The 25,451-nt window shown below is 34.4% G+C and overlaps 5 protein-coding genes across 12 annotated transcripts; 4 read left to right on the top strand and 1 right to left on the bottom strand.

Annotated features, from left to right (window-relative positions):
- Window positions 1-933: 933 nt before the first annotated feature.
- SCL33 (SC35-like splicing factor 33) lies at window positions 934-3,510 on the top strand. 4 transcript variants are annotated; one of them, XM_090295491.1, is made up of 6 exons: window positions 934-1,375; window positions 1,473-1,550; window positions 1,694-1,835; window positions 1,986-2,147; window positions 2,845-2,985; window positions 3,058-3,510. In XM_090295491.1, the coding sequence occupies exons 4-6, from the start codon at window positions 2,053-2,055 to the stop codon at window positions 3,251-3,253; spliced, it is 432 nt and encodes a 143-aa protein (XP_090151617.1). In that variant the 5' UTR covers window positions 934-1,375; window positions 1,473-1,550; window positions 1,694-1,835; window positions 1,986-2,052; the 3' UTR covers window positions 3,254-3,510. The 4 variants fall into 4 exon arrangements, with proteins under 4 accessions (XP_090151617.1, XP_090151618.1, XP_068474563.2 ...); XM_090295492.1 differs by having other exon boundaries at window positions 952-1,375; window positions 1,674-1,835; XM_090295496.1 differs by having other exon boundaries at window positions 965-1,375; window positions 1,685-1,835.
- A 3,479-nt stretch (window positions 3,511-6,989) lies between these two features.
- UBP2 (ubiquitin-specific protease 2) lies at window positions 6,990-11,831 on the top strand. 2 transcript variants are annotated; one of them, XM_068618460.1, is made up of 3 exons: window positions 6,990-7,316; window positions 7,784-10,491; window positions 11,403-11,831. In XM_068618460.1, exons 2-3 carry the CDS (start codon window positions 7,790-7,792, stop codon window positions 11,635-11,637), a joined length of 2,937 nt encoding a protein of 978 aa, XP_068474561.1. In that variant the 5' UTR covers window positions 6,990-7,316; window positions 7,784-7,789; the 3' UTR covers window positions 11,638-11,831. The 2 variants fall into 2 exon arrangements, with proteins under 2 accessions (XP_068474561.1, XP_068474560.1); XM_068618459.1 differs by having other exon boundaries at window positions 7,006-7,316; window positions 11,400-11,831.
- Window positions 11,832-13,328: 1,497 nt separating this feature from the next.
- Window positions 13,329-14,614, bottom strand: LOC137815317 (acetylserotonin O-methyltransferase). Of its 2 annotated transcripts, none has more exons than XM_068618458.2 (2): window positions 13,786-14,614; window positions 13,329-13,701 (listed from the first exon to the last, which is right to left on the bottom strand). In XM_068618458.2, the coding sequence occupies exons 1-2, from the start codon at window positions 14,548-14,550 to the stop codon at window positions 13,402-13,404; spliced, it is 1,065 nt and encodes a 354-aa protein (XP_068474559.2). In that variant the 5' UTR covers window positions 14,551-14,614; the 3' UTR covers window positions 13,329-13,401. The 2 variants fall into 2 exon arrangements, with proteins under 2 accessions (XP_068474559.2, XP_068474558.2); XM_068618457.2 differs by having other exon boundaries at window positions 13,329-13,713; window positions 13,786-14,603.
- Window positions 14,615-19,758: 5,144 nt separating this feature from the next.
- Window positions 19,759-21,750, top strand: LOC137815316 (phytoene synthase 2, chloroplastic). Its single transcript, XM_068618456.2, has 6 exons — window positions 19,759-20,167; window positions 20,264-20,314; window positions 20,401-20,573; window positions 20,678-20,913; window positions 21,027-21,219; window positions 21,315-21,750. The coding sequence occupies exons 1-6, from the start codon at window positions 19,840-19,842 to the stop codon at window positions 21,498-21,500; spliced, it is 1,167 nt and encodes a 388-aa protein (XP_068474557.1). The 5' UTR covers window positions 19,759-19,839; the 3' UTR covers window positions 21,501-21,750.
- Window positions 21,751-22,852: 1,102 nt separating this feature from the next.
- On the top strand, window positions 22,853-25,253 carry LOC137815315 (Tetratricopeptide repeat (TPR)-like superfamily protein). Of its 3 annotated transcripts, none has more exons than XM_090295469.1 (2): window positions 22,853-23,581; window positions 23,658-25,253. In XM_090295469.1, exon 2 carries the CDS (start codon window positions 23,658-23,660, stop codon window positions 25,047-25,049), a length of 1,392 nt encoding a protein of 463 aa, XP_090151595.1. In that variant the 5' UTR covers window positions 22,853-23,581; the 3' UTR covers window positions 25,050-25,253. The 3 variants fall into 3 exon arrangements, with proteins under 3 accessions (XP_090151595.1, XP_068474556.2, XP_090151597.1); XM_090295471.1 differs by having other exon boundaries at window positions 22,860-23,581; window positions 23,655-25,253; XM_068618455.2 differs by having other exon boundaries at window positions 22,859-25,253.
- Window positions 25,254-25,451: the final 198 nt, after the last annotated feature.

The following is a 25,451-nucleotide window of genomic DNA, read 5'->3' as shown; positions in this document are numbered from 1 at the left end:
GGATGTGCCTCTTGCCTGGGTGCAAACAACATACGAAAGTGCTTGTGTGAATTTTTTTCAGCGCAATACGGACCCAGAATTAAATTGCAGAAATTAGGCCAGAATTTCACAAGTTTCGGTAGAGGATAGCCTTGGTTTGCACAAAATTTCTGAAAAATTCTCCCGGAATAGTTTTTTCCTGAAATTCCACCCAAGAATCTCCACTGAATTTGGGACAAAACGCGAAAAATTTCAGGTCAAACGGATGAGTATTCACCCACGAAAAAAATCAAACAGTTTCACACACGAACGAACCTTCCTTTCAGCCCTGGCAGTGACGAATAAAAAATTTATTGCCGATCTTGTGGGAAGAATCTGGGGCTCAGACCTCAGCCAAAACTCAACAGACACAGTGACGAATGTCTGGTAAAAATTTCAGACCAAAATACCCAAGGAGTAAGGCGTAGTAAGTCCCAGACCGAGAGTGAACAAAACCGGTTTTCCGAAAACAAAACGTCCTGGCTTTTCTTCCCCGTATTTTCTTTTTGTGATTCGTTTGTGGACGTGCCTCCTTGCCTGGGTGCAAACAACATACGAAAGTGCTTGTGTGAATTTTTTTCAGCGCAATACGGACCCATAATAAAATTGCAGAAATTAGGCCGCAATTTCACAAGTTTCGGTAGAGGATTGATTATGTAATCCAGAATACAATTTTTTTAAAATATATTACATAATCTGAAAACTATTTTCGGATTCCGAAATATTTTCTATATTTATAGAATTCAGAAACAATTTAAAATATATATATATATATTTTGGATTAAATAATTCAGAATTTAATAGAAAAAAAAATTATATTATACAATATGAAAAAACTTTCAAATTATACAATTTATAATATAAACTACATTTTTTATTTTTTTATAAAAATTGATTTTTGGAATACAGAAATATATGTTGGGTAAGCATTAATGTTGGGGGAAACGGGCCAAAAGGTTGGGCTGAGGAGAGAGCTTGGGCCAGAGGAGAATGATAGGAAAACCCTAGGAATAGGCAAGGGATATGAGTTATGAGACGGGGCGGCGGAGGCACGTAGCAGAGTTGTTAAATGTTGTGAGGTTATGAGGGCAAGAAAAGGAATGAAAAGTATTTGGGTTTTTGTGTGCTAGAAGATTACCAAGAGATTCATTGCAATTGCAGTTGCAGGCAGAAGAGAAGTGAAAAGAGAAGAGAAAACACGAGACATGAGAGGAAGGAGTTACAGTCCTTCGCCGCCGCGTTACAGCAGAAGAGGAGGAGGGAGGAGTCCCAGCCCTAGAGGCCGCTACCCTCCTCGTCCCCGACAACAAGATCTCCCTACAAGCCTTCTTGTTCGTAACCTTCGCCATGATTGCAGGCGCGTTCTTTCCCTTTGTTTTCTATGTTTACCTTCCTTCTTTCTTTCTAATTTCCGACCCAATCTTTGTTCCAATCAACCTACCATTGATTTTCAGGCCCGAGGATCTTCGCAGACCTTTTGGTCAATTTGGTCCTCTCAAGGACATTTACCTGCCTAAGGATTACTACACTGGGTGAGTCACTTTTCCCCTTTTCTCTCCTCCTCCGTCTTGTCTATTCTGCATCCGTTATCATCTTTAAAACAATACACACTTTTTATTAGGGTCTTTTATTTGAGACTGCTACTATTGTAATAGCCACTTCTTAGGTTTAGCAGTGATTTAGAGTTTTGAAGACATCAATCACGTAAGTAGAAGATGTTATTGGTAGTCAAGACTTCAAGCTACTTCACTTTCATTACATTATGAAGATGTTCCAAGTCTTGAAGATTTTCCACTCATCTTTAAACTGACACAAAGGTCAGCAGCCTAGTGCTTGCCTGCTTTATTATCCATATCATTGGGGCCTATTTTCCCACTAAACTGGGCACTCTTCTCATTACCAGTTTGCTATCGGATTCCGACCATTACCTGTTATGATTATGCCTTCGCATTTCCTTCTGTGTGCAGAGAACCTCGTGGATTTGGTTTTGTTCAATACGTCGATCCTGCTGATGCAGCCGATGCTAAATATCATATGGATGGTCAAGTTCTGCTTGGTCGGGAGCTCACTGTTGTCTTTGCTGAGGAGAATAGAAAGAAGCCAACTGAGATGAGGACAAGAGAGAGAAGGTGCAACAACTTTCCTCTTTACCTACTTTTGTTGCTACTTCTCAATTTCGTTGACTGAATTACGTCTTTAATCGATCATATCTTATCCCAATTCTGATTAGGTTCTGTCAGCATGTAGACCTCATGTTTATATTTATGATGAAGCTTCATGAGGCTCTTTTAATTTGTTAAATACTAGTTTAAAGTCAACATCTGAATGAAATGCCCATCTGAAATCTGTTGTATCGGAAATATTGCAAATTCGTTGGTGCTGCTGCCCTTTCCCTCACATGTTCAGCTAATAATCTTTGCATTCTTACCCTTTTCCTTTAGGGATCTTGAAGTAAATAAATTTGCTGTTTGCTGTTTCCCTGTAATTAATGTGGAAACAAATTACTAGTTTTAGAAAATATAACATACTACGCTCATTTCAAGATTTTTTGTGTGAATATTCACAATAATATTTTGTATCGACTGAACATATTTTAGTCATTTTTAAGAATCAATTGTAACAGGATTCTTGACTCCTAAGATTCACGGTTGTCTGGAATCATAATTTCTGGGTATAATTTTTTTGCTGTACCTAATGGTTCTTTGAGTTATTATCTACTAAAACAGTATCAAGCTTCATTTTTCTTCTGCCTACTTTTCAGTTTCAGCATATTGCAGCTAATAGGTCTGGTGAAGTACTGATTGCCTTTTTTTTTTCTCTTCGCAGGGGTCGATTTAATGATCGAAGGAGGTCTCCTCCTCGTTACTCTCGTTCACCCCGCTACTCTCGATCTCCACCACCACGCCATAGATCTCGTTCTCGCAGTCGTGACTATTATTCCCCTCCTAAACGAACGGAGTATTCTAGGTATGTGGCATGTACAGACTAATGGATGTAAAGTCACTTTTGCACTTGTTTGATGCATGGCCTGTTTTGCAGATCTGCCTCCCCTGAGGATAGAAAGTTCAGTCGAGAAAGATCATATTCGCAGCATAGTAGGGAGAGGTCATACTCACGCAGTCCACCTTATAATGGGGGCTCGAGGAGTCCTGCAAAGGCTCCAGTTCGGAGCAGAAGTCCAAGTCCGGACCGTGATGTTAGGGAACGAGCCCGTGATAGGTCCCCCAGTCAGTGAATAAGGGTAAAACAAATTTGGCTTGGACTATTAGATGCTTGATCTTGTCACAATATTGGGCTTAACTTCTGTTTCGAGTTTGATTTTGATTTGTGGTTTTATAGGTCAGAGATGTTTGTTGCTTGAACTAAACATCGTAGGTAGTAAGTCTAAGTCTAGACCCATTTTGATTTTGAATTTTATTGCTGTTTTTCGTCTAGTTTTTAGTTGGATTGTTGATATAGACATTGCTAATATTTTAGTTGGTTGTCATTGAAGTTTTGGGTGTTGTCATTTAATGCTATTTATTGATTATCATAAAAACACGATGAATATGATTTGTAGACACTGCATTCTAATTTGCTGGAAACCCTGGAACCGTCGGACCTATGATCGATCCTTGAATTTGTATCGAATATCCTAGGATGTTTACCGATATTTACCAATGAAGTATCTAATCTATAAAACATTAATATTTTTATTTTGAAAATCTCCAATAAATATGATCATGAACAGATCGTCCTTTAACCGATCCAAGATATCCAAAAGCGAATTCGTATTAGGACAGGACAGACATGCCAACGGGACCAAGGTGGGACGGGAAGAATAACCCAACTCCGCATTATAACAGATTTGTGGGAATTTTGGAAAGTTTTTTTTATCAAAATAACTCAATAGATCATGAAAAAAGGGCATCTCCTTTCCTAAATTTCACGTATCTCCTTTCGTCCAAGACATTCAAGATTATCTTTCTATAAACATAACAAAATCTCAATCTGGAGAGGACACTTCTGCAAGATTATCGAAAATGCAATAGCAAGACATAATAATGGTGGAAGAAAAAAAAAGTGTAGAACCTTACAATAGTCAACTTATTTTTCGAAAGAATAACATTGTATATTTTTTGAAGTTAAAGACATAAGAGGTTAAAAGAGTAATCTCCTTTTACATTGAGATAAATAATCAACTCTTAAGTTATTTTTGTTGTTGTGTTGTTTATTTTTATAGTTCATGTTTCCATTTCATTTATCGTGTCTTTAGATTTAAGTTGGTATGTTAAAATGCTTGTAAAGAGTAGATGTTTTAACTTAATAAGTTGTGATGTGAAATAAGTCAAATAAAAATTAGAAATAAGATTTCCTTTCTTGAAAAAAATAGTGTGATTATTTTTGACTTATTACATTGTTGACTATTTTATGTTATGGAGAGTTTTTTTTTTTTTTTAAAAAAAATGATAATTTATTGGTTTGATTATATTTCGTGGTTGTAAAATGTTTTTCCCACTTGAAATCAATCATAAGAGAGTTTTATCATAGAACCTCATTTGATATAAAAGGATACAAAGATCGATGAAATGCATAATTATGATAAGGATGAATGGTTTATTTTGAAATAATAAATATTATTAAAGATTTTGCTATCAATATAATGAGTTTAGCCTTTTGTGGAAAGGAAGTTCTGCTAACCTCAAATATGAGTTTAAGAAGTTCAGTGACGATGTACATGTTCTATAATTGACTGATAATGCAATAGAATCGACATTCATAACTATGTGGAACATTTTTCAGCTAATGTTCCAATTAATATATCTAATGCAAATTTGCATTTGGTTAATAATGGTGTTGGATATGTTATTTGTGTTGCAATGATGCATTTGTGAAGTTGATGGGGGTGGATATTTAACTCATTGTGACTGAAACTACAACAGTAAAAGAGGAAGTTGTATTGCAACCAAGTTGTGGTGTTGTTGATGTGCATGAAAAAGGTGGTGATGGTGTTCAAAATAGTCCAAGTTAAGGTGAGACAAGGTGATATGCATGGAAATAGTGATAAAAGTGTTGGAAATGTGATCAAGTTGAGGTGGGTTAATGTGATATTCATGCAAAGGGTGATCATGGTGTTGAGATAGGTGACCAAGTTGAGGTAGGTGGTGTGCATGAATAGAGTGATTCAAGTGAGAACTCAAATGAGGATTATTTGAAAAATGAAGATTTAAATTTTGATAATGTGATAAATCGAAGTTGATCCTTTAAGGAAATGATTTATGCATAATTATCAACTTTAGTAAACGGGTATGGACATCAATTCTTTTACTTTATACTTTTTTTCAGTTTACAATTCATATCTAAGTGGGTTATTGATACATCACAAATTACCTCAATTTATATAGACTTTATAAGTTACACAGTTAACAATAACATCATCCATAGTCAAAATGAACTAGAATATCATATTATTATTTTGTTAATTTGTGAATGCAAATAATCATGAACACCAATTTTTTTGTTTTGTCTTACGATTCAACCACAAAAAGTTTTCCAAAATCACTATAATAATTTCTTATTTTACAACAAAAGTTTTTCTCGTTAATTCATTTTTTAATAGTGTTCCTACCAAAAAGAATTTGAAGAGTGCAACTCAATGAGAACTGTGTTTATTGGAGAATGAGCTTTCAGTTGGTCTCCGATGAGAGAGAGGTTCACCTACAAAAGACTCTCTGATACTTAAGTGAGTAGGAGGACAAAGATTGTAATCTCTTAACTGTTCAAGAGTTAAAGTATGAGATAATATATATATAATACTTTCTTGAAAGGGAATATTTATAGATTATTCAGGTGGTATCATCTGATTAGACCTTTGGATTAGCCACATAACTGCTATTCATTATTGCATAAATAGTCGTTCATCATTTAAGACTCATTGATTATATTGTTTTACTCACTAATGGTAATAAAATTTCAGTTAAGGGATGCATACAGTCACCCGAACCCTTTGATATTCCAATCTTAGGGACAAACACTTTGATATTCCAATCTTAGGAATAAACAGCATTAAAATTGCATTTCTCAATAGAGCCCAACAATGCAACCATTATCATCACCCAAACAATTAAAAAAAAAATGACCAAAATAGATTTAATGTTCAACTTTCTTTGTAATTTGTTTTTCGTATTCTTATGCTCTTCAATCACTTTAGTAGTAATTTTATCACCTCTATCAAAATCTTCATCATGGACATTCCTTTTTACGAAAATAATTAATATACATGTTACTCTACAAAATCCCCATTAATAAAAAAAAAATTAAACACAAGGGAACAATAAGAGGGCAAATAAAAGAATGAAATATTATAAACCTCTTAATCTACCCTCCAATTCGGACAAACTCCTTGAGCTTGAGATGTGACAAACACCTTTTAAGTACCACAAAAACACAAATTTCATATGAATATAGGAACAATTACCACCAGATTCCTTGAAACAATTCTCTTATCCACTAATAAAATAACTCACGATCTCAAAGCCTGTAAACACGATTATAAACGAAAATACATAATGATATTTCTCATATCTTCACCTTTATTTTTATTTTTCTAACATTTTTCTAATATCGATTAAATGATCAACAAATGTTTAAAAACAATGCAATATAATAATATTTGTTTTTTTAAAAAATGATTTTATTTTGAAACAACAAAAAGTCCATGTTTATATTATGCACACATAATAACGGACAACTAGGTATTTAATGATAGCATTAACAAAGTTCATAAAAAGTTTAACATTACTGTATTTATTATATAAAAATTGGCAATTCTTTTTTCTATTTTATTTAAAACGAAATTTGATATTGTACCTAAAAAAATTATTAATAAGTGATAAATTTATTTGCAATTCCTTTAATTTTTGTAAGTAGAGTTGAAGAAAATAAAAGAGTGATTTAATTTAGTAACAGAAAAGGAAATAAAGTGAAAGGGTGAAATAGATTAAGATTAGGGTATTTTGTTTGGTGTTGTCTTCTCAAAAGAGGGGCGGATCGGGTAGTGACCCTCTCAGGACTGGAACCGAACCAAACCAAACGTTGTACGTCTCTCGTCAGAGGCATTCTCACAGCACAGACCACGCAGTTACACTTCTTCTTCTTCTTCTTCTTCATCATCTTCTTCTTCATCATCTTCTTCTTCTTCATCTTCTTCATTCATTTCTATCTCTTATTCAATTTCTCTCTCTTTCTGTATTCTCACTAACTCACTCGCCTTCACTCAAGCTTCCACCCCTTTTCGACTCGCTTCCACTCACTCGCAGGTACTTCCTTTCTACTATTATTTATTTTTTTACGATTCATCGATTCATATTTTCTTTCTATCACACTATCTTTATCCTCCCATAATTTCGATCTGATGCTTCCAACTTCTGCATCTCTGCATTATTCCACTCGCCTTCTCATTCATTTATCAATGTATCCCAATCTGTTTCTCTATATATCTTGGTAAATTTATTTCACTTATATCTGAATCCGCCCTTCATCCCTCTGATCTTCAATTGAATTCTTTCGGTGTTTTGAATACTCCGAAACCTAAACATTTGCATTACATTACTTTGCTGTCTTTCGCGTATCTAGCACACTTGAAATTCTCTATTTTTATTCCACCGGGTGTATTGCATGTGAACAACGGGTATCATATGTTGTTTTTTAATATAATAGGGACTGGATATCTGTTTTCCTCTCTGTTGTATGCTTCCCGAGCTTATTGATTTGTGTTCGATTACAGGAACTGATGGGCAAGAAAGTCAGAAAGAAGAGTCGTGGTTCTGCCAAGGAGAAGGTGGTTGCTACCCATTTGCCAAAAAAGGTTATTGAATCAACCAACCCGACCGTCGAGTCTGTTGACGAGGGCGTGTTGATTCCAAAAGAGACAAAACTTTGCCCTCATCTCGTTAAAGGTGTTAATTTAAGCAGATTGTCCACCAAGGTTGAGTCTTGTGGATCCGTAAGGTGTGAAGATTGTATAGAAGGTGCCACTGATAGAAGGAGTGGTAAAGGAAAAGGTAAACATGGGAAGAAGAAAGGTGGTGCATCACTAGATTCAAAATCTGAGACAAAGTCTATATGGGTTTGTTTGGAGTGTGGTCAGTATACCTGTGGAGGCGTGGGGCTACCAATAACCCCTCACTGCCATGTCGTAGGGCATGCGAGGAAAAACCGTCACCACTTGGTGGTTCATTTTGATAAGCCTCAACTGTGTTGGTGTTTTCCTTGCAGCATGCTTATTCAAGTTGATAATATTGAAAAAACTGATGAATCGAGTCATCTTCTTTCTGATGTTGTGAAATTGTTGAAAGGACGATCACAAGAAAAATCTTCAGTGGATATTGAAGACGTTTCCGCTGGGGATGGCAGTATTACTTCGGATATTAAGTCAAGAGCTCTGTTCACAAATGATTCGACTGTACAAGGTGGTTATGTAGTTAGAGGTATGCTTAATCTGGGGAATACTTGCTTCTTCAATTCAGTCATGCAAAATCTGCTGGCCATGAATAGATTGCGGGACGACTTTCTAAAGTTAGATGCTCCAGTCGGGCCACTTATTAGTTCCTTGAAGAAGCTTTTCACTGAAACAAACCCTGTATCAGGATTGAAAAATGTTATAAATCCTAGATCCTTTTTTGGCTGTGTCTGTTCTAAGTCTCCCCAATTTCGAGGATATCAGCAGCATGACAGTCATGAATTGCTCCGTTGTTTACTCGATGGTTTAAGTACTGAAGAACTGGCTGGAAGAAAGCAGAATGGTTTTCCAAAGAGAGATGGGACCTCTTCCAATACGTTAGTTGATGCTTTATTTGGGGGTCAGATATCAAGTACTGTATGCTGCATAGAATGTGGGCATTTCTCAACAGTGTATGAACCTTTTTTAGATCTTTCACTTTCTGTTCCAACTAAGAAACCTCCTCTTCGGAAGGCCCAACAAGTACCTCGAACCAAGAAAGGTAAACTTCCAGCAAAAAAAGGAGGAAAAACTCGAGTAAAAGTTAACAGGGATACTGATCCCTCACCTGTTCAAACTCTATCAAGCCAATTAACCAGCCACCAATCATATTGCCCTGATCAGTCAGCTGCCGGAGAGATGGGAACTTCTTCTGGTTATTCGACATTGTTAGGTTCTGAACAAATAAACAGCGTGGCTAATAAAGAGGAGTTGTCTTCATCTAATTTGGTTATTGCTGGAGAGCCTCAACGTAAGCAAGTTCTTGAAAATGGTGCAATGAAAACATCAGAAGATTTTTCATGGTTGGATTATGTGGAAGCTGGAACAATGATACATGAGTGTGATTTTATTTCCCAAAAGGAGGATGCTCCAGTGGTACAGGATACTGAGAGCAAAGATGAATGTTCAAACGAATTCCGTGGACAGCCCAGCAGTGAGTCCAATGGTCCTGTTTGTTTCCCTAAGGATGATCAGAACCTAAGACCCGAATTTTCTTCAGCAAATGGATGGGAAGATGAGGTTCCATTACAAGTTCAAGATTCAGAAGTGCTGTTACTTCCATACAAAGAAGAAAGTTCCTCGGCTGCTGAGCTCATAGGAGGAGATGGCGAGGCCTCCTCGTCAGTTTTGGGTGGTCGTCCAGAAGAATTGGAGTTTGATGGCTTTGGTGACTTATTCAACGAGCCTGAAGTTGTTGCTGGGCCTGCTCCTAGACCATCTTCATGTAGTGAGGGCATGGAAGCTAGTTTTATCATTGGAAGTAATAGTGAGTCCGATCCAGATGAAGTAGATGACACAGATTCTCCTGTCTCTGTAGAGAGTTGCTTGGCACATTTTATAAAACCTGAGCTTCTCTCGGATGAAAATGCTTGGCATTGTGAGAATTGTTCAAAAGTTCTCCGTCAAAAGATGGAAAAAGAAAAGCAGGCAAGAGCTGTATCTGATGGAAACGAGTCTGGTATTCATGATGAACCACGGCATGCAGTTAATTCTTGTTCTGTTAATGTCAGAACCAATGGAAATGGTAGCATAAAAAATCACCAAAACATAGAAAGTTTAGTCTCACGGGATAAACATGACACAAAGCTTGAAAATGGTCAAAGGGATGAGCTTAGTTTAGTCCTTAATGAAAGGGACAGTGGGGCATTCGAAATGGAAGGTACTCATAATGATGAGTTACAGTCGTCAAGGTTTCATAATGTTTGCGATGAAGAAAGCTGCAGTAATTTAGATGCTGATTCGTGTACTGCAGAAAATGTCCAAAGAAATTCTCCGATGATAGATAATGATAACAATGAGTCGGAGGATGCGGACTCCAACAGTGTGAAAGTGAAGAGGGATGCAACCAAGAGGGTCCTCATATATAAAGCTCCGCCTGTCTTGACGATTCATTTGAAGAGATTCAGCCAAGATGCTCGTGGTCGCTTAAGTAAATTAAATGGCCATGTCAATTTCAGAGAAAAAATGGATATTAGACCATATATTGATCCCAGGTAATTTGTTACTTTTCTAGATCTTGTTTGAAGTTTGAACAATTAATAAGTGCGCAATTCTACCCCTTGAGAATGGCATATCAGCGTGTTGGATACTATTCAGCACTGGCACTTCTTCCACCTGCCTTGAGCATGTCTCAAATCCCCTTTACCTGTCGCAATTAAAAACTAATTTATTTTCGGCTCAGAGACCTCTTGGACACTGGCTAGAGAGTGATCCAAGCCAACACCTTCTCTTGACTAGTCACTTAGAAACTTATATACCTCTTGGACACTGGCCAAGAGAGTTAGCCAAGCCAACTTCTACTGTTGACTAGACACATTATACACTCATATAAAATAATACTATACATATTAAACAATTATTTAGAAATTGAAATCATTTAAAATATTTTGAAGCACAACAGAACCCTTTCTTCCATTGAAAGCAAGTATCCTCCTTCTACCCAAAACCCTGCTGTTGTCTTGGTTGTAAGTAGCTGCTCTACCTCATCGTGGTGGTTGATGTTGTCCATCAACATTGGTTGTTGTTGGTGAGCTCCTTCACTATCGTGGTAGCCAGACGTCTATGTTTTTTATGTCCTTTGCCCTTATGCAGTTTAATCCCTCTTTAAGCATATTTTCTGCAATGGTCATTATCATATGAAAATTGTAAGGCTTTTAAACTATTTTAAGAAGGGGTGCATATGTATTGGACCCCAGTGTTCTATACTTTGAAAATTAGCATTATCTGTGAATTGTCTTTTGAATTTTAGCACAAGGAAATATTTTGGAGACAATTTCGCATAATTTCAATTGCTAACAGTTTGGATTTGTAAATGCAGTTTTGATTGGAAGTCTAGTTTTTTGTTTGTTTAGTACTTTATACTGATGTTCTGGCTTGTAATTCACTCCCAATTCTATTAAAGCAGGTGCATAATTGAAGAGAAGTATGAATACCAATTGGTTGGTTTAGTGGAGCATTCGGGAACAATGAGAGGAGGTCACTATGTTGCCTATGTGAGAGGGGGGCACAGGAACAGTGGGAAAGAGAATGAGGGTTCCACTTCCACATGGTATCAGGCAAGTGATGCATATGTGCGTGAAGTTTCCCTTGATGAAGTTCTTCGCTGTGAGGCATACATTTTATTCTACGAAAAAGCTTGAGATTTTATAAGAATTTATATTCTAGATAGATATAGAGGTTTACTAAATTTAGGAGGAAGGGAGATAAATCATTGCGGGTGAGTGTAAAAGAAATTAGAGGATATTGTATACCATTTTTTAGACATGTGATGAGATGTTGAATGTACAATGCGATGTCATACAATCAAAATTCAAAAACTTTCTTTTGGTGCCAAGTGTCAAAACATTCAAAAACCTTTTTTCTCCTTATTTTTTCTCTTCTGAAATTTACCTATAAGCAGCTTTTTTTTTCTCTAAAGGAGGAGCTGGTTGCTTGTTTGCATGAGAACATAACCCATAAATTAACATTTGTTATACTATTTATCTATTAACTTATATAAATACTTTTTCTCTTATAGTGATCTTGTATCTTCCCCTCAAATAACAGAGTCCAGAAAAATATTATACATATATTGTCTATTTGAAACTCAGTTACATTAAGATTTTGACTTTAAAATGTGTTTCTCGAAGAGTTAAGAAAATAAATTGCATTTAAATTAGTCAGTATATGTGAGACTATTGATAATAATTGAATAATTATATTAAATTGGATGAACCCAATATATGTATGTTTTACTCACTTGTGTAATAAACATATTCTATCTAGACAAAAAGTGTTTTAAAATGAATAAGATAAATTGGTATTTGATAAGGATGATGTTAGGTGTCACAATAACAATATAATAATTTATAACTAAAATAAAATATGAAAAGAGAATAAAATTAACAACACACAATCATGTAATTAAAGAAAAAATTATTCTTCTTTCTTAATTTTTCTCTCAAATATTAAAAAAAAATTGGTACATTTTACTAATAAACATTGTGTTCTTCTTTGATGAGAAAAATAAACTACAAAGTTAGGTAAAATATATATTTATCAATGCATATCGATTTTAAATTTTTGATAATTTATCATTATTACGTTTTTTATACGGCTTTTTAGTATGAACATACTTGCTACCTATACATATAAGGTTATTGGTTCATAAAAGAATTATAGATGACAATAAGTATATATATATATATATATATATATATATATATATATTGAAATTATTATAATAATTAATAGATAAATTGACAGTTTATATAAAATTACTAATATTATAAATTATGACAAATTTTATATCTGCGTTTCTGCTATTTAGTTGCTTTTGACTTCTACGTTTCTTGGTTATCATTTTTCTGTATTTAAGTATCTTGTTATTTACTCTTTTTAAAAAAATCCATTCATTTACTTGTTGTTTAAATTTCTCTATTTAGCTTAATTTTATTACCCTTAGTTTACAAAAAATATTCCATATACATCTTAAAAGTTTTGATTTTGAAAAATCCTTTTAAAGATTGATAGCGAAGTCACAGTTTTGAATACATCTATTCTATTTTAAATGATAACACGTTTTTAAAATTTGAATAGCCCAAAATAAAGTTATCCAAGAGAACATTTAGATTAAAATTATACCGATCTTGTGTAAAAGGGTTTTATTACGTATATAAGTACATGTATAAATTGTGAAAATCTATTTATTATGAAAGAAGGTGAATAATAAGAAGAGATAAAATAGAGTTAATCCATACATAAATAAAAGTGAGTATTTATTATCGAAGAAGATGAATAATAAGATGAGATAAAGTAAAGAGATGAGGGCTAAGAATAGAAGAAGACATAATAATGCATAGATAGGATGTGTTTTATTTATTTATATAATAAAGGAGTTTTGTTTGATTGGTTGGGAAAGAGGATCAGTAGAAAGCCAAAATAACAGACTGCACAGCGTGAATTGGTTTGACGGTGAATGAGCTAAACCCTGCCGTTTTGATAACATATTCCCACTCTTTCAGAGTCCGCTCTTTCCCAAAGTTAGTGTGAGCCATCATAACCATGTCAAGAACAACTCCTACGTCAGCCAGCTTGCTACCTTCTTCTTCTTCTTCAATCACCGCCTCCACGATCACCACCCTCCCCTTCTCCTTCGACACTCCTTCCCTGCACTTCTTCAAGATTTCGATGCACTCTTCGTCCGACCAGTCGTGCAAAACCCACTGCATTTCTTTCTATTATATTATATTATATTATATTATATTATATATTAATTGCCATAATACATAACCTTAAGAGTAACGTACCTTGAGAAAAACAGCGTCGGCTTCAGGAACACTCTCGAACATGTTGCCTGCCACGTGTTGGAGGCCATCGCAGGGAGGGGCCTGGGCAATCACATGGGGAAGATCGAAATTCATGGCTCGAATGGAAGGGAGAGCCTCAAGGAGGATGCGCATGGCGCTGCCGTTGCCCCCACCCACGTCCACCACGGACTCCACGCCATCAAACGCCTCGCTACAGCTTCGGATGATCACAGGAATAACAAGCTTAGTATCGCATGCCATCCCTTCGTTGATGAGGTTGCTGTGGTCAAGATTTGCGGCGGCAAAGCGCCACACGTCTTCGCCGTGAGTGTTCTGAAATGATGGACGGCCGTTGGCCATGACGCGAGCGCTTAGACTGTGCCATGGCGCGAGCATCACAGGACTGCTCTCGAGCAGAAGTAAAGCGGCCATGCTCTGTTTTCCTTCTCTGATGAAACGGCGAGAGAGAGGTGTCTGTGAATAGCCATTGGTGACGGGTTTGAATATCTTTCTGCGCACGAGGAACCTCATTATGCGCTCGAGAAGAGAAGGATCACAGCCTATAGCTGATGATATCTCCGACAGTGTCATCGGCCTTCCATGCTTTTCTATGGCTTCAGCTATCCCAAGCTCTATCGCACATTTCACCACTGCCATTTCCACAAATCCAAATATGTACTTCCATATCTCCACTGAGGCTTCCGCTTCTTCTTCCTCTTCCTCTTCCTCTTCCACCGACACTCCCTCTCTCTCTATCTTTTCCATCCCTCTCTCCTCTCCTCTTCTCTTCTCTTCTCTCCTCTAACCTTCATTTATACATTTTAAACATGGAAAATGTTTTTTTTAAATCTATACCCTAATAAATATTAATATTTAATTACTTTTAATTTTAAAAATTATTTGTATTTTTCTTATTTTTATACTGGTAGTCTAAAATCGAGAGGTTTAGACCGATAATTAAATACTAAACAATCAAGAGGTGATAGGCTAAAACCGAGAGGTTTAGACCGAAAGCTGAAAGGTTATAGATAAAAGAATAAAATAAAATATAAATATTATTATAATAAGGCCCAATTAAGATAGAAACCTGCATGAGGGGGTGTGTAAATAATAAAAAGGTGTAGAAAGAAAGTCCAAAAGTAAGGTGGAAAGCCCATTAAAGAAACTCTATAAATAGGAGGTCAGCGTAAGAAAAAGGTAAGAGTGATTTTTATCTGAAAAATGTTAAACTATTTATGACTTTGGCATCGGAGCGACTTGCAGGTACACCCCCTCACTTGTGTGAAGGAGAAGTCGAGAGTACCCGCCGAGAGCAGCCAACGTAAGGAGAAACTGAGAGCATCTACCTTGAGGAAAAGCCCAAGATATCCAGCCCAAGAGGAAACCGAGAGTCCAGCCCAAGATAAGAGATTGTCTTGTCAACCTAGTTACAGTGTTCTTGGTCCCTCTTGTAAGAATAATTTTTATTATAATTTTTTTTTATTTACAAATATTAATATTTATTTTTGTTGTGGGGGTAAGTGGAGTAGGTATCAAAATATCATCACGTTTTAGACATCTTTTAGACATGCTTCAATTCAAATGAAAATGTGTTGGATCACAGGACCAAATAATTTAAGTGAACAAGGTTTGGTACAATTATTTTAGAGAAAGGTTTCTTGGAGACCGTGACAACACTCAATAACATACCTAAAATGTTTCTTTTACCTAATTATCAATACCCTTATTTTTAGCATAGGAATCATACATTTCCAACCTAATCTAACAGTATACAACTTTTATTTAATGATATAAAGAATATATAATTTTTATTTAATAATATAAAAAAGGATATTTTTTTTATTTCATAAAAAAATGATTTTTTTTTGTAAAAAAGAGGATTGTATATTTGAGAAGGTTGTGAATGTATATTTTTCTTTTATCATTGCGCAAACAGCCCAAATCATGAGAGTTCCCACGAATAATATTCATGGTCGATTTGGAAAGTCTAGGATTAAGTATTTCTAGAAATCCACTTCCTAAAACAACCAACATTTTATTATTCCGACTAACCTTAAATAATTCTTCCTTAAATATAGAATTCTGTGGTGGGTAAGATACGATCTTACAAAAGCAATTAATTATTAATTAAAAGAACAGTGCAAATATGTTAGATGATAGATTGCAATTTGTTTTGTTGAAATATCAATTTCACTTGAAGAAATGAAGAAATTTTAAAAGTATACTACGACAAGTTAAATTATAAATTTATTTTTTATTCCGTTGTTAAAGTAATATTTTAAAAAAAAAAGTAATGTATGATTGCTAACAGATAAGTTGGAAGATATTATTCATATCATGTTAGAGAAATTTTATTAGAATAATTGTAACAAACTTTTTATAAGGTTCCTCATGTCTGTGGCGAAAAAGTTGTGAGATGGCCTCATAATCTTTTATGTTTTTATATTAATACAAATAGAAAAAGACCACATCAAAAACATACATTTAACATCACATTATAATAATAAAGTTATATAAATTTAATTTATTTGTGACCTTTATACCTTTCATAGATTAATAGTTCGATAAAATTAGCATGTAAACTAAAGTTTAGATGTGTGAGTGTTGCTTCCTGTAATATTTATTTGCGCGTGGTAGAGTAGCTTATATATTTATTGGAACCTGATATATTAGTACGATATACCGTGAATTTTTATTTTATTTTTTAATTTAAAATATTATTATATTATAAAAAGGAGCTGGTAAGTGTTTGTTGTTTCCTGTGTGGAGTGTTAAATAAAAGTTTTCCATATTTATTACATTATCATCGCATTGATTGTCAGACCCCGATTATAAAAGGCGAGATGTCAATATCTCATGATAAAATGATGACGTGTCAATATATAATAATAAGAGGTTACTGCTGCATTTTACAATTTTGTCTAAAAATATCCACCTGCATTTTTTTATTAATTCAAATTATAGATAAATTAATTTTAAATCTTTTATTTATTTTTTAAATTTAATAATAAACTCAATTATTTAGTTTTCACTCTAAGATTTTTTTTCTTTTAAATATTTTATAAAATAATTTTACTAAATTTTAATATTATTTTTAACCAACTTCTATAAAGGCAAAGACTTAACACTTGTTTCTATAAAAATGAAAGATCAAGAATTTTGAGGAGAAAAAAAAGGAAGAAAATGGCATAATTTGTAATGTAATTTATTGGTTCGCTGTAAAATTGGGTTTATAATTTAATATTTTATAATGAATCTGAAATATTATTCTGTGGATTAAAAAAATTAAAGTTCCAACTAATGTTTCCGCATTAACATTCTAAAAGAATAGTTTTAATATAATAAAGATTAACAAATGAAAACGCACTGACCATTATTAAATTTGAATGGCAGACAATATATATACGCAATGATTTTCCACGAATTACTGTAAAATATATATAATTCAAAATTCAATTACTTTGCTGAGTTGAGAAGATGGATGAGCACACTTGATATTTCATTAAAAACGAGTTTATGAAAATTGTTTATGGAATATTTCTTTTATTTTTATTTCGAAAAGTAATTTATACAATATTAAAAAATAAAAATATATTCAAAAAATTGCAGAATATAAAAACAAATGAGAGTCTAATAAAAATTTACTTTCCATAATATTAAAACCTAGTGTGATAGAATAATGATAATATTTTATTCAATGGGATATTGGAAAGACAAAGAAAAAGAAAGAATAAAATCAACGTACGTACTTAGTTTTTTTGGATCTTCTACTTTTAATTTGTAATAAAATTGAATATTAAACTCTAATGAAATGATATAAGATAAAATTCTAATATATTTTATTAATAAAAGAAAAAAAACGTGACGAGAATCTTCGAAGGCTGCTTCTAGAGGTGAACGATTTCTCAAACTTTAAGCAAAAAATAAATGGTTTAATATATGAGTTTTTCTTTATATTTTAGTTTGAAATATAAGAAGTTTTTTTTTTAAAAAAGTTAATGATTAAATATTGAAAGATTTCTTAGATAATTTATGGTTAGATTTGATAAAAGCTACAAGGTAAAAGATATCTTAAGATATAAGTAGATGAAAGTAATATTTGTTGGAGTTGATCTCTTTTTGAAAACTAATACATATTATAATTCAAGAGGAATTAGAAAATAATATATACCATAATTTAAATTTTACTACATAAATTAACATTGTGATTAGTTAATTGAGACCTAATTTTTAAGATATAAATTTTAAAGAGAGAAACTTTATATTTATGACAAATACTCAAAGTTTTTAACACACAAATAATTTATTTTTAAAAGTAGAAGTATTTACACTAATCTTTCACAAGATCAAATACTTTTATAGTTGTATCTATGTTATGTACTTTACTGAATTTTGTCTAATGTGAGTTGTATATAAGATTCATTAGTCAATCAAAGGCATTATTTATTCTCAAGTAATACAACTAAATATTGTTTAAGTCTTTTTATTGTTGCAAGAATATGGTTTTATAATTTAAAAGAGAAATACAGAGATATTTTATTGCATCTACTTAGAAAGTCGTTATATATGACAAATCATCTTCATCTTAAGATGAATATAAATGGATTTGAAGAGGTGTCTGATAACAAATATTTTGAGATAAAATCGTACCTCATTTTCTACATTTGATATAAGACATGAATTTACCTTATTATCTATGTTTTGACCATAATACTTGATATTGAGTTTGAAAGATATCATGTAATCTTCAACATTTTTCTTTAATGTTGATTTAAGCTTTATTATATATGATATTTTCCTCTAATAATTGTTAAGTACTCAATCTTTTAAAGACTAAAGTCTAATACGAACTACAAAAACAAAAATGTAAAACAAGATATTATAATGATTAATGCTCATGAATATTTTATCTTGCAACTTCTCTTTTGTGAGTTTTGATTAGAAGATGACATATAAGCATCTTATTCTTTATTTTTCATAATTTTTTTATTTATTTCAAATACATTTGTTTAGGATAAAAAGAAAAGTGTCACATACCAAACTCATTTTTGTCATTTATAACACCAAATAATTACTCAATCTTTTTCTTAATAGTTCAATAGATTAAGTTAACAACTTTTAACTATCAATTATTAATTTTCAGAATTAGATTTTTAATTTTAGTTAGTTTTCGATTATAACTAGTTTTTCAAATAGAATTATATATGTGATTACTTGTTTAACTACTAGACATAATTATTAGAAATGTAAGTGTGAGTGTAACTTTGACATTGACATTGAATACAAATGAAAATGTTTAACATTTAGGTTGAAGGTGCTATCAATCTCTGAGTTTGATTAATGTCTCATTTGATATTGAATCTTTCTAGTGAGTATGAGTGGACCTGTTCTAGTCAGGTCCATGTATGGAATCTCCCCTCGAAAGATGAAGACCCATTAATGACAAATAATTCTACAAAACATCTCTCTAATAAATTGTTAAATAAAGAATTATATACATTTATATCGTAAAATAATGGAAGAGTATCCCAGGCCATACAAACGGAAGGTTCTTCTAAAGATAAGGCAATAAAGCCCAAAGCCCAAAGCCCAGGAAACGGATAATGCATGGAAAGAAGGCATCACGGGTGACCAAGATTCTTTACAATCAACTTAACTAGAAGACACAGATACTGTGCCTTTTAAAAGACAAAAAGCAGCATCTTTGAAAGCCCCGTTCTTGCTCTAACCAAACTATGTGAGGCATAAATAAAACAAATATTCTACAACTTTGTTTAATGCATAAACTAGGTCACTAACTTTATTATTCCGTTGTTTCACTACTCGTTAGCCAGATGTCAAAATGAAATGCAATATGAAGCATCAATCTTATAAGAATATTCTATATTACACCAAATTGCCACATTCAAATGGTTGGTGTTTACACCCTATTATACAATAACAATAGTTTATATAGAAAGAGAAGATAATTACATAGTTGATGATAGGCTCCTTCACACTGACTTATATAGCAGCAGGATCCCAAGTACAAGGTGGTAGCTTGAGAATAGAAAAATGGTGATGAGTTTATCATTTTCTTCGGTGACAGTAAAGCCTTGTTCCATGAGCGTGAGCAATAAGAAAGCAGGTTGTTGTGGAAGAAGATTCAGTGTTACGAGGTCAGAAATAACCTTGGCTCCCAAACCCAAACAAGGAAGACAACAATTATCGCAGCAAGGATTTCCTCTAACGGATTTACATGTACAAGAGGTTGTTCAGAGGCAGTCTCAAATCATTAGTCCTTGTACCAAGCCTAAGCGACAGTTTCATTCCAGTTTTCTCAATGACGCCTATGAAATGTGCAGAAATATCTGCGCCGAGTATGCCAAGACCTTCTATCTAGGTATTCTATCACTTGGATTTGATGAAACATGATAACTCACATTTTTCTTGTTTAATGTGTAATCTAGCTGACTTCTTCATCAATAACTATAAACAGGAACCTTGCTTATGACGGAAGAAAGACAGAAAGCTATATGGGCAATTTATGGTAAGAAAATAGTAGAAGAAAACAAATTAATGAGGTTGTTTTGCATGGTGAAACCTTTAGTGACACAATAGCTTCTCTCTACGCAGTTTGGTGCAGGAGGACGGATGAGCTGGTTGATGGTCCTAACGCGGCCTATATGAGCTCTGGTGTTCTTGATAGGTGGGAAGATAGATTGCATGATATTTTCAATGGACATCCCTATGATATGCTTGATGCTGCTCTTACTCACACCCTCTCCAAGTTTCCCTTGGATATTAAGGTCCTTAATTACTCCTTTATATATGTTACCTTCATCATCAATTACTTATCAATAACTAAGATCTATCTAACGAATTCAACTCTTCTGTAACACTATAATCACAGCCTTTCAGAGACATGATACAAGGAATGAGAATGGATACAAGGAAAGCCCGCTACAACAATTTCCAAGAGCTTTATCTTTACTGTTACTATGTGGCAGGAACTGTTGGCTTAATGACCGTTCCAATAATGGGTATAGCACAGGATTCGGTCGCCCCTGTACAAAATGTATATGATGCTGCACTTTATCTGGGTATAGGAAATCAACTCACCAACATTCTTAGAGATGTCGGAGAGGAGTAAGTTTCTTCTGATTGTTTTTCTTAACTCACATTCACAACAGTAAATTTGAGATGTAATTAAAACTGATATATATATATATATTATTTCATGACATTACTGTTTTAATTAGTGCATTAAGAGGTAGAGTGTACCTTCCCCAAGACGAACTGGCCCAGTTTGGATTATGTGACAAGGATGTGTTTTCAAGAAATGTGAGTGAAAGATGGAGAAAGTTTATGAAACATCAAATAACGAGGGCAAGATTCTACTTCAACCGGGCAGAAGAAGGAGTTTCTCAGCTAGAAAAGGCCAGCTGTTGGCCGGTAGGCAAATCCACATATTATTATATTGCTACACTGAAACCATCATTTGTTTTTCATCCGATATTCTGCTAAATGAAATTCATGTTAATGTGCAGGTTTGGTCCTCATTGATATTGTATCGTAAGATCCTGGATGCAATTGAAGACAACGATTACGACAATTTGACTAAACGAGCTTATGTTGGACGAGCTAACAAACTGTTTACGTTGCCTCAAGCTTATACCAGATCTCTCTCAAATCGCAACACCAAATTTCGTCCGTTTTTGACAAGGCTTATTTAGCAAACTAGTAGCCTAAAATTGTCTGTGTATCCAATCAAACATATACTTGGCTCCTTGTACAGACAATTATTGGAAAGAAAGTACTGAAATCAATTCTTAACCTGTACGAATGCGTGTCCTTTGCAACCGTCAACTTCCACCATTGGATGTAATATTTCCACTTTTTTTTATCCTCGCAAATACATCATCAATATTTTCTAAGCTTTCAACTAATGCGTATATCAAAAGCATTGAAGCCTCTCTTCTCTGCATATCCATGAACTGCTTGAAATATCTTAGTAGATAGTAGTGGTGTGTACATGGCTATGGCTGCTCCAACTACAAAGGAAAAAGTATTTTGACACTTCAGAGTGAAAGAGGATGCTTTAGTTTCAAGAAGTGCATACCCATAACCAAAACAATGGTAACCCTTCTACATTCCAGTTTTTTTCCCAAATTGGTTTAGTGTGTTGGTGAAATTCCTGAAATGAATAAAACATTTTTTTATTCCAAAAGACTGAAAATTGTGTTTGGAACTCACCATTTATCTCTAGGAAGGAAATTAATAAGAGAAATATACTTTTTACAATAATCCTTAGAATTTTCTACATATAAGCGGTTTAAGAAATAAATATATATAATAAATAAAAAGTTTGAAATTAAATAATATAAAATAATATTGAAAATTGTAACGTGTGATGTATAAAAAATATCTTTATCCAATTAATAAAGAATTTGTTTATATAAAAAAATCATTTCAATATAAATAACTTTGTCAGAAAAGCGTAAATAAGTACTGTAAGAGTGAAATAGTGGAACATAAAACAATAACATAATATCAAGTCGTGCTTATAAAATTTGACAAATGGTTTATAATATTACTTTAACCATTCACTAATTATTTTATAATTAAAATAAGAAAAATAAAATAATTTTAATTTCAGTTAAAAAAACAAAAAATTAAAAAATACATGAAGTGTTTGATACACATAACTTGAATGTAATTTTTGTGAACTGGTTAGTCCCAAATACAACTTCAGGTATTCTGTTTATAAAAATTGTTTTCATATTCCAAGACTTCACTTTGTGCATAATATTAATATTTTTAAAGAAATCGTTTTTTAATATTAAGTTTTTCAAGAAAAATAATCGTAAACCTCAATCACTATTTTCCTTATACAATCTCATGTAACATGTGAATAACTTACCTATTACGAGAATAAAAAATACAAAATAAATGTAAAATCAAATCAATTTGAATACTGTAGACTTTTAATTTTATAAGTTGATATAAATAAATAAATTTAACTTATGAATGGATTTTAATTCAATTTATATTTTGGTATAAATGTTTGTGGATAATTTTAGTTCATGGACAACAAATCAAATACGAAAGGATTATGGTTTATTGAAAACACGCACGCACAGAGCAGTGAAGTTGGTCTTTGTAGGCAGAAACAGAGAATAGAGAACAGAGAATGAAGATGCTCCATACGTAACAAAACCAACCATTAATAAGCATACACCTGATTGAAGATGTGCACGGTGTCAGGTTCTATCCTTCTGCTTCTGTGCTGCCCTTCTTCTTCTTCTTCTTCAATATCACTCCTTTGTTGTTATTCCAAAACCAGAACCAAAAAGAGAATTGGCAATGGCATAACCCATTTAAGTGTGGGCACCGCCACTTGTGCTATGGCCAAAGATGTGTGGAGCCGAACAAGTGGATCTGCATCCTCCTCTCCCATTCCCAGGGAACGTGGCAGTAGTAGGCAGCAACAAGCTACGTTCCTGGACCGCAGTATGGACATGGAAGAGCTATTAGCGGCAATTGGGGAAACCCAGAACGAGGATGAACTGTATGCGGTAATGTCCCCCTACAGCGGTAGGCAGCTGTCTATGCGCTTCATGGTTTCGCTGCTCTCCCGCGAGCCCGATTGGCAACGCACCGTTGCCCTTCTCGATTGGATAAACGAAAAGGCCCTCTATTCCCCTTCCCTCTTCGCCTACAACGTCGTACTCCGCAACGTCCTTCGGGCCAAGCAGTGGCACCTCGCCCACGGCCTGTTTGACGAAATGCGCCACAAGGGCCTTTCCCCCGATAGGTACACCTACTCCACCCTCATCACTTCTTTCGCCAAAGACGGCTTGTTTGATTCTTCTCTCTTTTGGCTCCAGCAGATGGAGCAAGACAACGTTTCCGGCGACCTTGTCCTCTACAGTAATTTGATCGACCTTGCCCGCAAGTTGTGCGATTACTCCAAGGCCATTTCCATCTTCAACAGATTGAAAGCCTCCGCCATTACCCCCGACCTCATTGCCTATAACTCCATGATCAATGTCTTTGGAAAAGCCAAGCTCTTCCGCGAGGCTCGCCTTCTTCTTCAAGAGATGGCCGACAATGCTGTTCAACCCGACACCGTCAGCTATTCCACGCTTCTTGCCATCTACGTTGACAATCAAAAGTTTGTTGAAGCGCTTTCTCTGTTCTCTCAAATGAATGAAGCCAAATGCCCCCTTGATCTCACCACCTGTAACATCATGATTGATGTTTATGGCCAGCTTCACATGCCCAAGGAAGCGGATCGCCTCTTCTGGAGCATGAGGAAAATGGAGATTCAGCCCAATGTGGTTAGCTACAATACGCTCTTGAGGGTTTATGGAGATGCTGAGCTATTTGGGGAAGCCATCCATCTGTTTCGCTTGATGCAGAGTAAGGATGTACCGCAGAATGTTGTCACCTACAACACTATGATTAACATCTATGGCAAGACCCTTGAGCACGAGAAGGCTACCAATCTCGTTCAAGAAATGAAGAAAAGGGATATTGAACCCAATGCCATCACTTATTCGACTATAATATCCATTTGGGAAAAGGCAGGCAAACTGGACCGCGCAGCTATCTTGTTTCAAAAATTAAGGAGTTCAGGAGTTCGAATTGACGAGGTTCTTTACCAGACAATGATTGTAGCCTACGAGAGGGCAGGTTTAGTTGCTCATGCCAAGCGTCTGCTGCATGAGCTGAAGAGACCGGACAACATTCCCAGGGAGACTGCAATTGTAATTCTTGCCAGAGCTGGTAGAATTGAAGAGGCTACCTGGGTTTTTCGTCAGGCTTTTGATGCTGGAGAAGTCAAAGATATATCTGTGTTTGGGTGCATGATTAATCTTTTCTCTAAGAACAAAAAGTATAGCAATGTAGTTGAAGTGTTTGAGAAGATGAGACAGGTGGGATATTTTCCTGATTCTGATGTTATTGCTCTCGTGCTGAATGCTTTTGGAAAGCTGCGAGAATTTGATAAAGCAGATGGTTTATATAGACAGATGCACGAGGAAGGGTGTGTTTTTCCAGATGAAGTTCATTTCCAGATGCTGAGTCTATATGGTGCAAGAAAGGATTTCATGATGGTAGAGTCATTGTTTGAGAAGCTGGATTCCAATCCTAATGTCAATAAGAAGGAGTTGCATCTTGTTGTTGCTAGCATTTATGAGCGAGCAGATAGACTTAACGATGCTTCCCGAGTCATGAATAAGACGAACCAAAAAGCAATCAGAAGTCACGATCACACTTAGTGTGTATCAAGCCTTTCCCTGTGTAACTTGTTGACGAACATTCTTTTAGCATAATAACAAGAAAACCTCTCATATTCCCAACCAAGTGTCATGTATATATTTGATATTCACCAAGACGCATATTCAGAATAGCAGCATCCTGAAAATTAATCATTACAACTCTATTTCCCGGCTTATTTGCAATCTTCGTTTTTTAATGTGTCCTATTGAATTCTTCTTTCTGCAAAAATCTGACTTGTTTGTTGTAAATCCGATTACAATTTCAATTGCAGATGTAACTGAACAATGAAAATCTTGCATTGTTGTGCTTCTCTGCGGAAATCATGGCTGTGCTAAGAAGACTACAAAGTTATTAGTGTTAGAATTTTGGGTTTTTTTAGTTTGGCACTGTGAACCCTGAAA

This window comes from Phaseolus vulgaris, chromosome 1 (assembly GCF_051622355.1).
Source record: "Phaseolus vulgaris cultivar YP4 chromosome 1, ASM5162235v1, whole genome shotgun sequence".
Taxonomy (NCBI): Eukaryota; Viridiplantae; Streptophyta; class Magnoliopsida; order Fabales; family Fabaceae; genus Phaseolus; species Phaseolus vulgaris.
Note: the sequence above shows the minus strand (reverse complement) of the source record. Positions and strands in the feature narration are given on the sequence as shown.

Coding starts and splice junctions, on each gene's coding strand:
- SCL33 (XM_068618462.2), top strand. CDS start 1,224: ATGAGAGGAAGGAGTTACAGTCCTTCGCCGCCGCGTTACAGCAGAAGA. Junction 1,551..1,985: donor CCTAAGGATTACTACACTGG/GTGAGTCACTTT, acceptor TTCTGTGTGCAG/AGAACCTCGTGGATTTGGTT. Junction 2,148..2,844: donor ATGAGGACAAGAGAGAGAAG/GTGCAACAACTT, acceptor TTCTCTTCGCAG/GGGTCGATTTAATGATCGAA.
- UBP2 (XM_068618459.1), top strand. CDS start 7,790: ATGGGCAAGAAAGTCAGAAAGAAGAGTCGTGGTTCTGCCAAGGAGAAG. Junction 10,492..11,399: donor AGACCATATATTGATCCCAG/GTAATTTGTTAC, acceptor ATTCTATTAAAG/CAGGTGCATAATTGAAGAGA.
- LOC137815317 (XM_068618457.2), bottom strand. CDS start 14,550: ATGGAAAAGATAGAGAGAGAGGGAGTGTCGGTGGAAGAGGAAGAGGAA. Junction 13,714..13,785: donor CCGACGCTGTTTTTCTCAAG/GTACGTTACTCT, acceptor ATAATATAATAG/AAAGAAATGCAGTGGGTTTT.
- LOC137815316 (XM_068618456.2), top strand. CDS start 19,840: ATGGTGATGAGTTTATCATTTTCTTCGGTGACAGTAAAGCCTTGTTCC. Junction 20,574..20,677: donor AGTTTCCCTTGGATATTAAG/GTCCTTAATTAC, acceptor CTATAATCACAG/CCTTTCAGAGACATGATACA. Junction 20,914..21,026: donor CTTAGAGATGTCGGAGAGGA/GTAAGTTTCTTC, acceptor TGTTTTAATTAG/TGCATTAAGAGGTAGAGTGT.
- LOC137815315 (XM_068618455.2), top strand. CDS start 23,016: ATGTGCACGGTGTCAGGTTCTATCCTTCTGCTTCTGTGCTGCCCTTCT.